This window comes from Bidens hawaiensis, unplaced genomic scaffold, assembly GCF_021521415.1.
Source record: "Bidens hawaiensis isolate Kalapana, Puna unplaced genomic scaffold, B.hawaiensis_p1.1 tig00030776_1, whole genome shotgun sequence".
Lineage (NCBI taxonomy): Eukaryota > Viridiplantae > Streptophyta > Magnoliopsida > Asterales > Asteraceae > Bidens > Bidens hawaiensis.
This window is the reverse complement of record NW_027505191.1, coordinates 83,707-100,086: the sequence shown is the minus strand read 5'-3', so window position 1 is coordinate 100,086 and position 16,380 is coordinate 83,707. Positions and strand designations below refer to the sequence as shown.

The 16,380-nt window shown below is 34.7% G+C and overlaps 1 protein-coding gene across 1 annotated transcript; it reads left to right on the top strand.

The window, feature by feature from the left end:
- Positions 1-4,896: 4,896 nt before the first annotated feature.
- Positions 4,897-13,227, top strand: LOC143611343 (uncharacterized). The gene is made up of 2 exons (XM_077085556.1): positions 4,897-5,034; positions 12,676-13,227. The coding sequence occupies exons 1-2, from the start codon at positions 4,897-4,899 to the stop codon at positions 13,225-13,227; spliced, it is 690 nt and encodes a 229-aa protein (XP_076941671.1).
- The last annotated feature ends 3,153 nt before the right edge of the window (positions 13,228-16,380 follow it).

Genomic DNA, 16,380 nt, shown 5'->3' with positions numbered 1-16,380 from the left:
AAGACAATCAGATTTCAAGTCAATATTGTGATTACTTGATTACAAATAGCTCTATTTATAACCATACAATTACTTGTTAAACAAGAATAGAAGAAAAACTAACTCAAAAACCCCTAGGTTTTTAAGTACAACAACTAGATCAAACTAACAATTTGTAGTTACCACCTTACAATAACGTGAAAGGGAAGGATGTAGACGAGTTGGGAGAAAGCAAGCAACGCAATGACAAGGTGAACATCTTTGTTTTTATCAAATGTATATTGTATATTATTACAACACTTGGTTAAGTGAATAATAGAGAATTTTATTTTATTTATTTATTTGTTCATTGCAATTTTTTTATTCTATGCAATTTACTTGTAGCTGGGGTGCGTAAATTCATTTGTAAAAAAATCAGCTACATGTAAAAATATAATATCACTATTTTCCATATTTTCCATCATCAACCATCAACAATGCTTCCATTGATAATCTTTAATTCATCTGTATATGTACATGATCGTTCGGAAAAGTCTTTACTCCCCTTTTTTTACCATGAACCTTAACTGACAGGTTGGTGATGCGCCCAACCATCGCCGAGGGATCATAGATGGTGAATTCAATGTCAGGATATCCATTGATTTTGTAGTGAAATGTGGTGAAGCATAACGTAAAGAAATACACAATATGCAGTTCTTTCGCAATACGAAATTTAAAAACATTAATTGTTTATCCAATATGCTTAAAATATTAAACCCAATACATAAAAAGAACATATGGCTGGTTAAGTGTGTTTGCATTAAAATCAGCATACGCTTGGCATTCACATTCCACGAACCTGCACATGTCACATCCAAAACACACACAATACTTGCAACCTTGGCAATTGCTGCTCTTAGGGCATCCGCTGTGTGGTCTTGAACTCCTCTCCCCGAGGTCTTCGCATGTCCATCTTCATCAAAAAGTTTTATGAATTGTAACAAATCAACTTATTAAAAATTAACTCTTAAATGGATGGATAAAGTTACCTGCCGCGACTCATGTCACTGCCAGTTTGGTTTTCCCTTGCAGCTGCTAAGTGATAAGACTCGCACACGTCCCTTGTCTTTAATTCAAAGCGACACACCTTGTGACACGCGGTAAAACTCAAGAACTCGTCTCGATGGGAGACTTTGTTGTGTGGTCTAACATATTCATCTCCTTTGTAGTACCTGAGTAAGCATGTTTGAGCTAATTTTATTTTCTTGAGGTTGGAGTTAAGAACCCAAACCTTAGTCCTCCAATTTGGCAAATTACCCGATGCGTGTTTCACAAGTTTTGCAGAACTGCTAAACACTATTACAACCAAAAGTACCATATATAAGATTTTATAACAAGAGATATAATAACAATAAGTGGTTGTGTGAGAGAGTCTGAACATGCCTTCTTTGCAGTCTAGAGTGCAATGGCAAGTAGAGCGGATGGTGCCATCGTCACTGATTCTGTGGATGACTAACGAGTCCCCCAACCTTTTGTTTGTGCACCCACACTCTATTTCAACATAATGCTGCGCTCTCACCAAGATTTTCTCAACAAAGGCAGCCAATTCCTCATCTGTAAAGAGAGTCCCACTTCCTGTTATTTGTGCAACCAAAATTAAAAAAACTATAAGCATGGTTTAATTGTATATCTTTTTTAACTATTGCAATAAATAAGATATTTGAAATGATTTGAACTTTGAACAACTTTTACGAACTAGGAAAAAGTAACAGTTACAAAAGAATCTAACAACAAAAGAGTGAATAATCATCATACCTAGTTGTTATGAAAAGAAAAAGCATTTACACATAACAGTCACACGTAATCTTTATACCCTTTGTTAATACATCACAAACCTCGTTTGCCCAAATTGCTGATGTATGATAAACTAGCTAATTTCGATTGATGGAAGAAAACTAATATTAATGTAGCATCAAGTGAAATAATGCTATTTGTGTCTACTATCATTAATCTTTTTGGATCTCAAAATTTTCTTACACATTTAGTCTAATTTATAATCTTATAAATATGTGATTAAGTATCACAAGATTTACTGTCAAGTAAAAAGATCATCAATTAGGTGACAATTTACACAATCACAAACTAAGCATCAACCCGAAATAGATCTAGTGAACTGATTAAAATGTAGAAAACTAATTGTAAAACCACGACCTAATCAAACTATAAATAGCAACTTACATAATTCCTTTCATCAGAAATAAAATACGACACATATATCATGAACTTCAATCGCAAGTAGATCCGATCAATCGATTAAATTCAAGCGATCTTTAAACCACCTACAGAATTGAAGCCTATATAAAACTCAAGCAATTTAAATGAACCTTAATCAAATATGAGTTCCGTTATAAGTTATAATGATTTGTTAAATCAAAACTTAAATTCAACACGACTTGTAACTTAAGAGAAATTTCTTTACCCTGCATCATGTATCTTAATTTATCCTTAAATTGTGTTCGAAAATCTTTGGCTTGTGAACATCCAAATCTCACCCGTTGGAATTTGCAGGAATATATATGGCTATAATTATCGTCAGCTCGATTAGGTTTCCGTTATAACGCCGGCAAGTGTAAATCTCACCCTTTGGAATTTGCAGGAATGATATTGTTTCGTATATTTCTTATTCATGTGAGTGTTATGCCAAAAAAAAAAAGGGGGATTGACATTTTACCTTGTGTTTAAAAATTCCGAGACCACCGATTCCAACAAAGAGAGATCAAGATTATCACCAGGCTATTTTGAAAGGGATCGATCTTGAACCCACTTTCATTGCATATATCATAATACTAAAATCCTTAGTATTCTAATAATTGTTATGAATAATCCTTAGGTTGTGAGATCGATCCAAATACCCAGATAAAACAAGGGAGTGATAGACGCCAAGTTAATTAGGTACATTTGCATACAAATCAGTTCACTCTCTGCATCGACTGTCCTCAAGTCTGCACTTTCCGCATTCAAAACACCCGCAGTACTTGTAAGCTTTGCAGTTCTTTTTATTGTGGCATTAGAATTCAATTAAAAACACTGAATTGTTTATTGAAAATTATTAAAAAGATGCACCTAGGACCAGCAAGCGATTGATGCCTGTGAAACTCGGTATTAACTGCCTGTGAAACAAAACTCTAATTATGTGGTTGATGGAAATCCATCAGATGAGATATATATGAATAATGAAAAGGGTTGAGTTTGATGCGATTATGAAGTCAAACAAGTCATACGTTTTAGATGAACAAATCAATTTACATGCCCGGTTTCATGTAATGGCAAGTTCGGTTTTCCCTTGCAGTTGCATCAAATTCTGCAAGCATTTAAAAGCCGGCACCAATATCGCAACCATTAGTTACATGTAGATCTAATCGATCATATTCAAAGTCAGAGCAATAATTGAAACACCGACAGATTTGCAGCATATATATAGCAACTCAAACAATTTTTTAAATAAATATAAAAGCAAATTCCGGCATATATAGCCCATACATCAACTTCAATTTGTAAAATGAAATACGATTGTAACAACGAATGAACTTCAGCTAGATGATACAAAGACTGGTTCTTTACCTTAAGCAGATTCAACGCCCAAATTTCAGGCATTTATAGGAGACTCGGGCCGACCTATGTATAGGAACAAGTACAAGTGACGCCGTTGTTTTTCAAACAAAAACAGAAGCATTAACAGTTTTTTACGGATAAAATGTATTAAATACTAAAGAAAGCATGATTGGTTAGTTAATACGCTACATGCTCATAGGCTTGACTCGAACCATTGTTTGATTTACTACCAAGGTGGAAGCAATATATAATCATTAAACAACTTATACATGCAGTATAGGTAAAATAAACAAGTATATTATGTCTAGATTATAACAAACTCTGGCTCCAAATTTCAACAAGTAATCATCATAGCATATGTTTGTTTGAACAAGTCAATATGGAAACCTGTTTTTGGTTTGTTTCAGTAAACCCTAAGATATTTTACACAAATTTGTTACATAAAGATTGATTAGAGACTTGGTGTTTTTTGAACATAAAGAATGAAATCTGCAATTTTTGACAAACGCAAACGAATTGATTCTAAAATTATATTTTTATAAAACACATAATAGAAGTCACGTATCGCGTGACTCTATGTACATTCCTTATATTACATCTCTTCATTAAGTGTCATATTTAACCAACTCTAAATCCTTCTTCATCAAGATACCACCAAAAGCAACCCCCCCCCCCCCTTACTGACTAGTTAAGGCACTTAAATATCACCAAGATCAACCCAATAGTGTATGTTTAAGCTCAACACCGATTACATTGCCGAAGGGTATGGCAGCGAAGAATGGTTGCTCCATGGATGGGTATTCGGCACCCAAAGGCCCCACTAGCTTGCTTCCTTCTAGAGGATGGTACCCAGTAGTTCAAATTAGTGGGTGCCCGTGGTGGTGGATGGACCTCATCTGGAAGATTGAGAAGAGCATCATAAGCCAAGGCAGCTTCATGGGCGGAGTTGAATGTCCCCAACCACGACACAAAATTTGGGGTCACGGATTTCCGCCACCCACTTTCCCCATTTTTGTTGCCTAACACCTTTGAAGGTGCAGGGAACATTTAGAGGGCCACCTTTTCCCTTCTTTGCAGCCTTTACAGGGCCACTTTCCGTTCACCGCCACCTCTTCTACAACCACTGCCTGTTCAGTACCTCGTGTTACATCCTCTGAGTAAGTGGATGCTGGTGGATGCTGGTGGATGTTGGAGGGACCTCACTAGTATTGATGCAAAAATGATTTGGACCAAACAGTGTCTGTCATAAAAAATATTTCTATTATTTCAAATACTACTGAATTGCACAAAACAAACCAGAAACATGAACCCTAAAAATGAATAATTATGCCACAGAAAAGAGGGATCAGCATTTTACCATGGGTAAATAATTCTGAGATCACCAATTCCAACAAGGAGAGAAAGATGAGCACCATGCAATCTTCAAAAGGATCGATCTCGAACACACTTTCATGGCATATATTGGTAGGTTGTGACAAACACTAAAATAGAAGTGGTTAAGATGATCGGAAAAGGTATATTTCAGAAGGTGATGGTAACTGTGCTTGGTGATACTAGAGATGAAACTTGTGAATAATATTGCAGATGGTGGTGAGGACTGAGGAGATCAATGAAAGCGTCATGGCTTTATAGAGAGTTTTTCTTTTTCTTTTTTAATTTTCCTTCATACTTTTTATTTTTCTTTTCAATATCACACATAATCCGGAATGCTTTTGATATGGGGATAATATGATGTGATATTATGTAATATCATTTGATATGATATGTTAATTATAAGATGATATTTTTTTGTATAATATGACTAGTTTTTTAACCCTTGCATTACAGGATTATTTAACATGATTCGTATCTAATATTTACATAGTTTTTAGAATTTTAATTTTTTTTTATTGTAAGAAAGCTAATGATGATGAAAGAGTTTCATAAATAAATGAGATGTTATAACCTGGTTTAGAATCTATCTAGTTTGATGAGACCCATGACCCGCTTTTTAGACTATAAAATTGTTTCTTAATTACAAATAATATCTTTTAAAAAAACGGATATTAATTTTTAGTATATACCTATTTTATAGGATTTTCATGTCAAATATTTGATGATATTAGTTTTTAATATAATGAGATGTTATAACCCATTTATGGGTTATCTGGGTTTGGTGAGATCCATATCCATGAATTTAGTTAAATGCATGAGAAGCTTTATTTACAAATAAAACAATCTGATTGCTTAAAAGAATTATTAGTGGCTTAAGAGAATTTAGGGATGTTTATTTTATATAGAGTAAAGTGGAATTTTCATCCTTATGGTTACAAATAATGCGAATTTAGTCCAAAAAGTTTATTTTTTGCATATGAACCCTCCACGTTTCTTAGTTCTTGCCAATTACATCCAAATCACTAACCCCGTTAAATTTTATCGTTAGGTTAGGGGTAGACATGTCTTTTCACTATTTCTTTATTATAATACTTATTTCAGTGAACTGCGGATTCGTCCTTGTGGTTTGCCCAAATCTGCGGTTTTAGTCCAATAGTTTTAAGTTTGCAATTTTCTTCCATGTAGTTTCATTTCACTTGCAGTTAAACTCGAATTCCCTAATCTCATTAGTTTGGTTGTTAAACCCACCGGTGTGCCCTTCACGTGAGGAGCAGTTTTGTTCATTCTTTTTTTTCATTTTTCCCAAAATACACCACAGCCCCTCACGTGAAGGGGGGGGGGCAGAGAATTAGGACTGAAGTTTATTTGAAGAGAAAAAATGACAAAATTAATCATCATAAGAGGGGCATGCAAATGGGTTAACGACAAGACTTAACGAGTTAATAAATTCGAATTTAATTGTAAGTGAAATGAAACTAAAATGACGAAAATTGCAAACTTGAAACTATTTGATTAGAACCGCAGATTTGGACAAACCACAAGGACGAAAACCGCAGTTCACTCAAACAAGTATTATAATAAAGAAATAGTGAAAAAAAATTACTACCCCTGACTTAACGATTAAATTTAACGTGGTTAGTGATTTAGATGTAATTGGCAAGAAATGGGAAACGTGAAGGGTCCATATGCAAAAATAAACTTTTTGGACTAAATTCGCATTATTTGCCAACCATAAGGACAAAAATGGCATTTTACTCTTATATATATATATATATATATATAGGATAAGTATCATTACAGAACTGTTAAATTATCTAAAAACTTGAAGGAACCCTTGAAAACTAACATTTTTTATAAAAATTTTTGTATGTTAATGCTCTTTGAGAGTAGTTTTATCATTTTTTATATCTATATCTACGATTACAATTTTGAAAATTAGTTTTTATACATATCTATGTTTTGTTTTACACCTATTTAAATTTGTTAGTACAAAAAGTTTACATATATGTAAACTTCTGATTAATATATGTAATCAAAATTTTTTATATAAAATATGATAAAACTAATCTTAAATAATGTTAATATATAAAAATTAAAAAATTGTTTGATTGTTAAGGGTTCCTAAGAGTTCTTAACTTTTTTAGAGTTCTTAAATGATACCAACCCTATTTATATATATATACTTATAATATTATATAGATGATATGATACAATATAGTTTAATACTTTTAAACTTGATAAATTGTAATGGTATGATATATAACGATATAATGTGATATGATGTAGTATATGATAAGAGAATTTTAATTATTATAATAAGAGTTAATACGTCAAAAAGTAGCATTTTTTTATTGTATGTCCTTAAACTTGATTAATGGTTTTCAAAATAAATATTAAATTGTAAAAACAAAAATAAGATGGTTTTATTTCTTTCACTACATTGAATTTCCCTTTACCACACTTTAGCCAATTCAAAAGGTGTCAAGTCATTATTTTAAAATTCACAAGTATGTTGATCATAGAAGTGGTTAATAACTTTAATAAACAAAGATTAATTAGTTTACTAATATAGTGGTTTTTAGGGTATTGGACCTTATAATGATATCTGATGCGCTACTCTTATGTGCAAGGGAGGGGTATAGTGGGAGCGGGGCTGTCCCCCCCCCCCCCTCCTTGTTATTCGGCTCAGAAGTATACATTAGTTAAGAGATTGATGCGTCATATTAGATGGTTCACCGGAGTTTTTAGATATGTGCATGAAATTTATGGAGTAGAAATAGAATTATGTGAAAATGATGATAGGAAAACAGGGACATTTTTGTAATATAGTCTAACATAAAACTAATTAAAGTCAATGTTATTTGTCAACTAAATATTAAAAAATTAGATAAAATTTGTTATTATACTATATATTTTACTAGTTTATTTAAATTAGTTTAAAAATTTGTAGATGCTTAGTTTTATTTATTCGTTTACCTTATTTGTAGATACTCTTTTACTCACACCCAAGTATGTCATCTCATGTTCTTGAAACACCGGTCACATGTCTTTTACTACTGAAGAACGTATATTAATTTTTTGGATTTCACTACGTGAAAATTGACCTTCGGCCACACGAAAAAAGTGTGGCTGTAGGCCTTTAGCCACACACATTTGGTTCAGGTCATATGTGGCCAAAGGTCGCGACACCGTGAGTATGATATGGCCACACACAGTTTTTAGTGGCCTTATGTGGTAATAAGTGTGGCTAAAGGGTACAGACATTAGTTGCTGGCCATCAAGAATCCTCTCCAATAAGTATGGCTAAACGGTAGAAAATGGCCACATAACTATTTACTATGAGTGACCATTGCACATATACAGCCACATGAATTCATGTTTCAACTACATGAATTTTGTAATAATGTGGCCAATAGGGTTGTGTTAAGCTTGCATTGTGACCTATACCGTGTGGATATAGCAAAGAAATGGCCACTTAAATTAAAAATAGAGTGGCTAATTATATCATACATGCACTAGAAATTACGTTAAAAGTGGCTAAAAATGTTTGCTTGCCACCCAAACACTCCTTTGTAGATTATAGTGTGGCTATTGTCTTACCGTTTGTCACGCATAATGCTTTTTATAAGTTAAAGTGTGACTATTGACAAACTTTTTGTCACACATAGTGAGGTATTGTGTGGCTAATCATATCATATAGACACTGGAGGTTATTGTCAATGTGGCTAAAAAAGTGAACTTGCCAGTCAAACACTCTTTTGTAGTTTGTGGTGTGGCCATTGTCTTACCGTTGTCACACATAATGCTTTTGTAATATAAAGTGTGGCTATTATCATACTTTTGATCACACATAGATAAATGTGGCTATTTCATAAGTTTAACAAACACAATAACATAAATTCAAAACAAGTTTACATTAACAAACCTTCACTAATAAGTTATGAATTCAAAATATTTGAAACTACTAATTACTACCGACCTCAAACTTTCTCATAAACTAATCAAATTGTTTTTTCCTCCTTTCTTCGTTTTCCTTAAGTTTTTTCCATTTATTCCATTCGTTGCGCTCGTTCTTCCAACTCGTTTCTTGACTTCTTTTCATCTTTTTCCATTTCGGCTCTAACTTTTTGAACCTAAAATTGTTAAAATATTAGCATCATAACTAGTAAAGGGTTAATGTGAGTCGAAACCTCAAAGCACGACGACTATCACGCACAATCACATTAGACATAATGTATACACAAACAAAAACTTGAATCGACGACTTGTTGGTGATAATAATCAATGTCAACTGTACTAAAAAGTCCTAACATGTATTCACACATCGTATCATAGCAAATCAATCAAACATTCATCATACAACTTAGCTTATGATCACTTAGTTCACGAGACTCATTATAGCATGTACAAACTGATTTTATTCACTAAGAAAAGATTAAGCATAAATTCTAAAAAATTTACCATAGTAGAATATATGAATTAGGTTTCTCAAAAAAGTTTTATAATATTTTTCTCATACATACAAAACTCACAATAATTCAACCATTAAAGATATGTACCAACAGTTCAGCAGATTGCACAACAAACACTTGTATAATGGTTCTATCGACTCACTAATCTAAATTGTGCAAGACCAATTGGGTTGTCTTCAAAACTCATAATACTAACTTTCAGAACTGGAAACAACCTGTTTGGTTTTGTCATTAGGGAGTTATGGTGTCGGAAAGACAGGCCAAAATATAACTCCCCGAATCAGCTTTGACCAGTGTTTTTGTAAAATCATAAAAACTATTCAAAACGTGTTTATCTGTAAGGCCCCGTTACCGGTAGCCCTACTTTCGTGTTGGATTTACTCATAAACGCAGTTCTAATATCAGAGTTAATTAAAAAACATTCGCGGAATATAAAACTTTAATAAAACATTCCATAACAATTCAAAACTTGTCTTAAACAACCAACTTGTCTTTCGAAAACTAAGTAATTAAAACATAACACGCCCTGAGCCTTCCGATGCCAGCCTCTTATTCAATGCCACGTGTCTCCTCAAGCGAGCTGCCTCATTCTACTCACCTGCGTGCATACTAAAAGTCAGCTACGCTGAGTGAGTTCTAGTTAATCATACATTATACAATAAACACAAACTTATATTCTTTCATTCATACTTTCATACTTTCTTTTGTATTAACTTGCTTTCATATCTTACGTTATAAAGAGCATTACGCCCTACATTCCTCGAGTATTATTAGGGCTCGGTACCCTCCTTCCTCGAGTATTATTAGGGCTCGGTACCCTCCTTCCTCGAGTATTATTAGGGCTCGGTACCCTCTTTCCTCGAGTATTATTAGGGCTCGGTACCCTCTTTCCTTGAATATTAGTAGGGTTCGGTTCCCTAGTTCTCGAATATTAGTAGGGTTCGATTCCCTCTTCGTTACCATACAACCATACATCATACCTCGAGTACTATTTGGGCTTGGTACCCTTTTCGTAACCATACAACCATCCTTTCCTTCTTTTATTAACTTTATCACGTTCATACACATAAGCATACGTATCATACTTACCTTATACATAGCGTTACAACCTGACAGTACGTGCAATATCCGAAGATCGTTCACGTACCATCAAGCAATCATTCATATATTTCACATTATTCACATAAGGCATACACTTATCTCTTAGGATAAGCGTATTAACAAACATATTGAGTATGCACACAGCCCCGAAAACATAACACATAAATGGGGCTAGAAACTCACCTGAATCCTGTTACGCTCTCCGTTAATCGTTATTCCCTTCTTGAGCTGTGCACGGCTAACTGTATAATATTTACATGTATCAATTAACTACTACTACTCATGTTATATTTCTATCTTTATATAACCCACAACGAACGGGGTCCGGGGGCAGCGCCCCTGGCAGCGGGGTCTAGGGGCGGCAGCCCCTAGCAGGGTCCAAGGGGCAGAGCCCCTGGCTGGGGTCGAGCTGTCTTAACACATTTTTCATTAGGTTTTTAATTTATTTTCTCATTTGCTAACTCCAGCGAACTTATCATTAAGCGAACTTAACAATAAGCGAACTTAACATTAAGCGAACTTAAGCATAGGCGAAGTTAGTGATCGGCGAAGTTAACCCTAGGCGAACATATGCCAGGCGAAGTTATCATGGGCGAACTTGTCGCCAGGCGAAGTTATCAGTTAGGCGAACTTGTCGCCAGGCGAAGTTATCAGTTAGGCGAACTTGGCCTTAGGCAAAGTTACCAGTTAGGCGAACTTGTCACCAGGCGAAGTTATCAGTTAGACGAACTTGTCACCAGGCGAAGTTATCAGTTAGGCGAACTTGGCCTTAGACGAAGTTACCAGTTAGGCGAACTTGCCTGCAAGCGAACTTGCTTGCAGGCGAAGTTCGCTTGTAGGCGAAGTTGTGCAGCAGCCGCCGCTGTTCATCCTTAATCCCCAAAATCATCATCATTTTACCGAGAAATCCATGGGTATGGCGTTAACAAGTCCCGCGATCATTCCCATGGCCTTGTTTGGGTAAAACTTAGCCCGGAATGACGTAAAGTTTGGACCTTTATGGTAAAAACGTTCAATACTAATGTTAACGGTTCATTAATCGAGCCGTTTCCATTTTCGGGTTCATTACACTCGTATTTATCATCAAGTTTACAACTTTATGTTTCGTTTATACCCGATCTACTCTCGTTCTAAGTTTCAAGACTAAACGTTTATAAAAACAAAATCTTTAGGATCAAAACATACCTTTTATACGTTCGGTGTGGTCGCGGTTTGCTTGGTTATCTCGTATATTGAAAATCTAACAACGGTCGGCTTGATTTTTGGACTCGAATCCGCTCTCTCTCTCTCAACCGTATGAGGTGTAGTGTATGTGTGTGCTTTTGAGTGTGTAGAGATTTATGAAAGATGGAAATGATAGTTAGGGTTTTAGGATGGTTTAAGGGGATATTTATATCCCTTAAAGCCCATGGACCTAAGGCCCATTACCCTTAATCCATCTTAATTAATCTAAGTCCATGATCCGTTCTTTACTCGGTATTACTTACTTAATAACGCGAAATCACTAAACGTAACTTTCTTTATTTATCATTATAATATCCAGGATGTTACATTATCGCTTTTGGTTGGTTGATCTATAAAATCCTAGACTATTTGGCATCCCCTTATAGCAAGGTGTCGTTAACGTAATGCAATTAACGATAACTATAAAATCCTAGACTATTTGGCATCCCCTCGTAGCAAGGTGTCGCTAACGTAATTCTATTAGCGATATTTATCTATTTATCAAAGTTATTGCTTTATTTATTGTTTTGTATACAGGTTTTGTGGCTTTTCTTACTATATACTTATATGTTCAAACTTATGAATTGCTCACCAACCTTTGTGTTGATAAACTTTATTTTATGAAATGTTACAGGTTTGCATCTAGGTTGATTGTGGAGTTTGGAGAAGAAAACGTCACAAATACCTCTAGGATATTAGCAAAAATGAGCAATATTTGATTTGCTATATTTTGTTATATGTATTTGACTTATGAATATTGTTATGTGACATTTTCGATGTTGTGAAATGAAATGAGTTTGTTAAATATTGTCGCTTTAAATAATGTCATGCGTTTATGAGCAATCGTTGCACCCCGGCATGTTCCGCCGCCTTTGGTCGGGGTGTGACAGCGGTGACGTCACAGGATCTTTGGTTTTGGCATGCGTTCTTCGAGGTTGTCGGGTCTAATAATGACCTCAATGTTATCGATCAATCACCGATAATCGATGACCTTATCGATGGGGTTGAACTCCCTCGGGCTTTTTTTGTAAATGGAGAACATTTCAAGTACGAGTACTACCTCGTTGATGGTATTTACAACGAATGGGGGATACTTGTTCAAGCTTATGCGTCTCCACTTTCTGACAAACGAAAGTACTTCACGAAGAAACAAGAATCGACAAGAAAAGATATTGAAAGGGTGTTTGGAGTCCTAAAGAAAAGATGGGCAATGTTGGCGAATCCAATAAGATTTTGGACAAGGGAGAAGATAACGGAAGTCGTCATGACGTGTATAATCCTACATAACATGATACTAGAAGACGAGGGTCACGCTATTTGTCAAAACTACCAAGGTGATATTCCAAGACAAGAATCGACGATCACCAATGAACAACGTCTCGACAACATAAATATCATCAAGAGCCGTGAGATACACGGCAACGTTCGGCATGAGTTGATCGAGCATTTGTGGGATAGAAGACCCGATAATCTTGTATTAGACTAGTAAAAATTATTTTAATGTAATGTTTTATATTAGTATCAATGTAATGTTTTATATTATTATTAATGTAATGTTTTATATTATTATTTAATGTATTATTTAAAATAAGTAAATAAATAAAAAACTGGATCAAGCCCCAGATCACCTGGACCACTACACCCTCTAGGGCTTGATCATGTGCCACGTCAGCGCCTACGTGGTGCAAATATATTGGATCACTTGAGCTTGGATCAAGCCCCACTACCCTTAGCCTCACCGGTCCCAACTTTCACGCTATTTGTTTTCATTAGACCTCTGTTAAAAAAAATTAATGATGTTAAGTTTTTTCCAAATTTTAAATTGATGTTTTAAGGACTTTGATTGGATTGAGAATACAAATCGATTTATGTAAAACTTAACTCAAAATGACGCTTCAAACGACTTGTTTTTTGTTAATTAAAAGTTTGAACACCGGATTTGAAACTTCCTTTAGCCGTTTGGACCACCGTTTGGAGGTAAGTTTTACATCAATCGACTCGTATCCTCATTCCGATCAAAAGTCTTAAAATATCAATTTGAAATTTGGAAAAAACTTAACATTTTTTTAACAGAGGCCCAATGAAAACAAATAGTATGAAAGTTGGGATCAGTGACAGCTATTTTCAAAGTTAAGATTATTATCGGCCAACTGCATTAAGTTGGATTATTAAAATCCAATTTGCCTTATTTTTATAACCATTAGTGTAAATTTTATGAAATTTTAATAGTTTGTGTATCTATGTTTTGATATAAATTTATCATGAATTAAGTTGAATTTAGTATATGTGTTTGCAAATAAGCTTGTGGTGAGGTGGTAAGGAAAAGACTTAATGTTTCATGTGACACAGGTTCAAATCATGCTCACGCCATTTAGTTTAGGCAGCACCAAGTGATGACAGGAGACTAGTCGAGTATGTGATGTTCACTGGTTGGATCCTTAAACTTAACGGTTTATCTCATCACATTGTCGTTCCTTCAAGCGAGTGTTCATATGCGTTGGCTTTAGCTGAGGGTTTTTCTCAAATCAGAAGGCAAGTGCATCATTATGTGATGAAATTAATCAGTAGCTCATTTCCAAATAAATGTTTTAGTGGTTTTACGGTGTTTCTTGGCCCACGTGAAAAATCATGACCTTCTACTACATAAGATAGTGATCTCAATTACAAGCTTCTCTTTGATAAAGGTCGAGGTCACCAACAGATTGTTTCTTTCTTATGATGTAAGAGTTCACCGATCTAAATCTCAGTTTGAAAGTTGGGGTGAACTCTCTTACAAAACCATAAGGCTATGTGTAGTGGGCGTGGGCTTGGGCGAATTGTGGGCGCGAAGGGGCGAGAACACCGCCTCCCCCGGGTGATATGTGGGCGAATTGGGGCGTGGAGCGGGGTTCTTTTGTCGCTTGGAAGAGATGAAGATTATTATTATTATATTACTATTGTATATATATATGTATATGTATATGTATATGTATATATGTTGTGTGTGATATATATATATATATATGTATTTGTATATGTATATATGTTGTGTGTGTGATATATATATACACACACACACAATGGAACCCGATGAACTTAAACCAACCGAGCTATCCGTTTCAATTTCCCGACCCGAACCTAAACATGTACGCACACCGAGTTATATGTTTTTTTATATGTTTAGTTATTATTTTTTTTTGTATTTCTTTTTAATTTTAATGCATATTTATTTAATTATTTGAAGAAATTGGTTTTTATTTGATTAGTTTAATTATAAAAATAAAATAATAAAAAAATGTACTGTGGGCCCAATTTGTAGCTCCTACACCATTACACCCCAAAAACAAATTCTCACCTCATGCTGACTGAGCGCCACGTGTCACAATTCGCCCCCATTTGTAGCCCCTCCACTACACATATCCTAATAATGTTACATGAAGAACAGTTAATGCATCGTTCCTCTATTTCAAATTCGTGATTTTTAATTATTAACGACACGTGTTTAGAGATTAAAGATTAGTTGATGCAAGAGCAAGAGCATTCTTGTCATTAAGTCGGCCCGGCCCAGCCCAAATGCTTATTTATTATTTATAAATGAATTACTAAAGATTGTAAGCTTTTAAGCTTGTTAATCGAATCATTCGGTTTGAATCGTTTGAATGAAATCACTATATTCTTGAGTTATTTGATTGCTAATCGAAACTGCATCATTAGTAAGATGTGACTTTGGAGCAAAAGGTCTTCAATGAAAAAGAAAGACTAAAATGTGGGAGGAAGACTTGTTTAAATAGTATGAAAAAAATCTTTAAATAGCATGCGTTTGAGACAATCCACGACACATGCACGACAAGTTCATGGTATGAGTGTGGAGATCATGTAAGCATTTGTCTTATGATTTCTTTTTTTCAAACCTTTCCCATCCCATTTGACTGAAAATATGCATATGTAAAAGTAGACTTTATCAAGTCAATGGTATTCCTATGGGTCAAAAATAGATCAAAGAGTTTGGCTTTAGAATGGGATAAATGAAGAAAATTTAACTTGTAGTTTTGTTTTGTTTCGATCTTGTTTTAGGCCTCGCTCGCTAGCTGCTTGTTAGCGAGTTGGTAAATTGTTTTTGGGTTAATAATATATGTTTTAAAAAAACGTAACATCTTTTTTCATGGTAAAAAAAATTAAACATTATAATGAATAATATAACGTTTGAAATGTTTAGTTATTTTGTATCCACGTATTTCTAATATAACGATTTAAGTATCTGGCTTAAAGAAAAAAACATATAAGTGAAGGTTGAAAGTGTAAAATTAACCTAAGGGGACAGGTGTGAGAGGTCAATAACTCAACTGTCATTGTCAATACTCAACATATATAAAGAGCACTAAAGATTGGCAAGCCCAAAGTCTAATAATCTATTACGAATCGGAATTGTATGGAATGTCCTACTCCTGCCCGAGCATTCTGGTCCTACTACTTGTGTGAAATCAGTCGTTTGAGAGCTTCGGGCTAGGTTATGGACGAGAGGCTAGGTAGGCGAAGTGAGTTGGTTGTTTCGAGCTAGGGCTAAGCGAGCAGTGATCCAACCTGGAAGGGAGCTGGAGTTCATCATTGAAGATTACAAAATAACAAAAAAGTAAAAGTGACCAGAATGTAAGGGAAAAAT

Excerpts from the sequence above, each read along its gene's own strand:
- LOC143611343 (XM_077085556.1), top strand. The coding sequence starts at position 4,897 with ATGCCACAGAAAAGAGGGATCAGCATTTTACCATGGGTAAATAATTCT. Across the intron at positions 5,035-12,675 it reads CACTTTCATGGCATATATTG|GTTGTCGGGTCTAATAATGA; the intron begins GTAGGTTGTGAC and ends GCGTTCTTCGAG.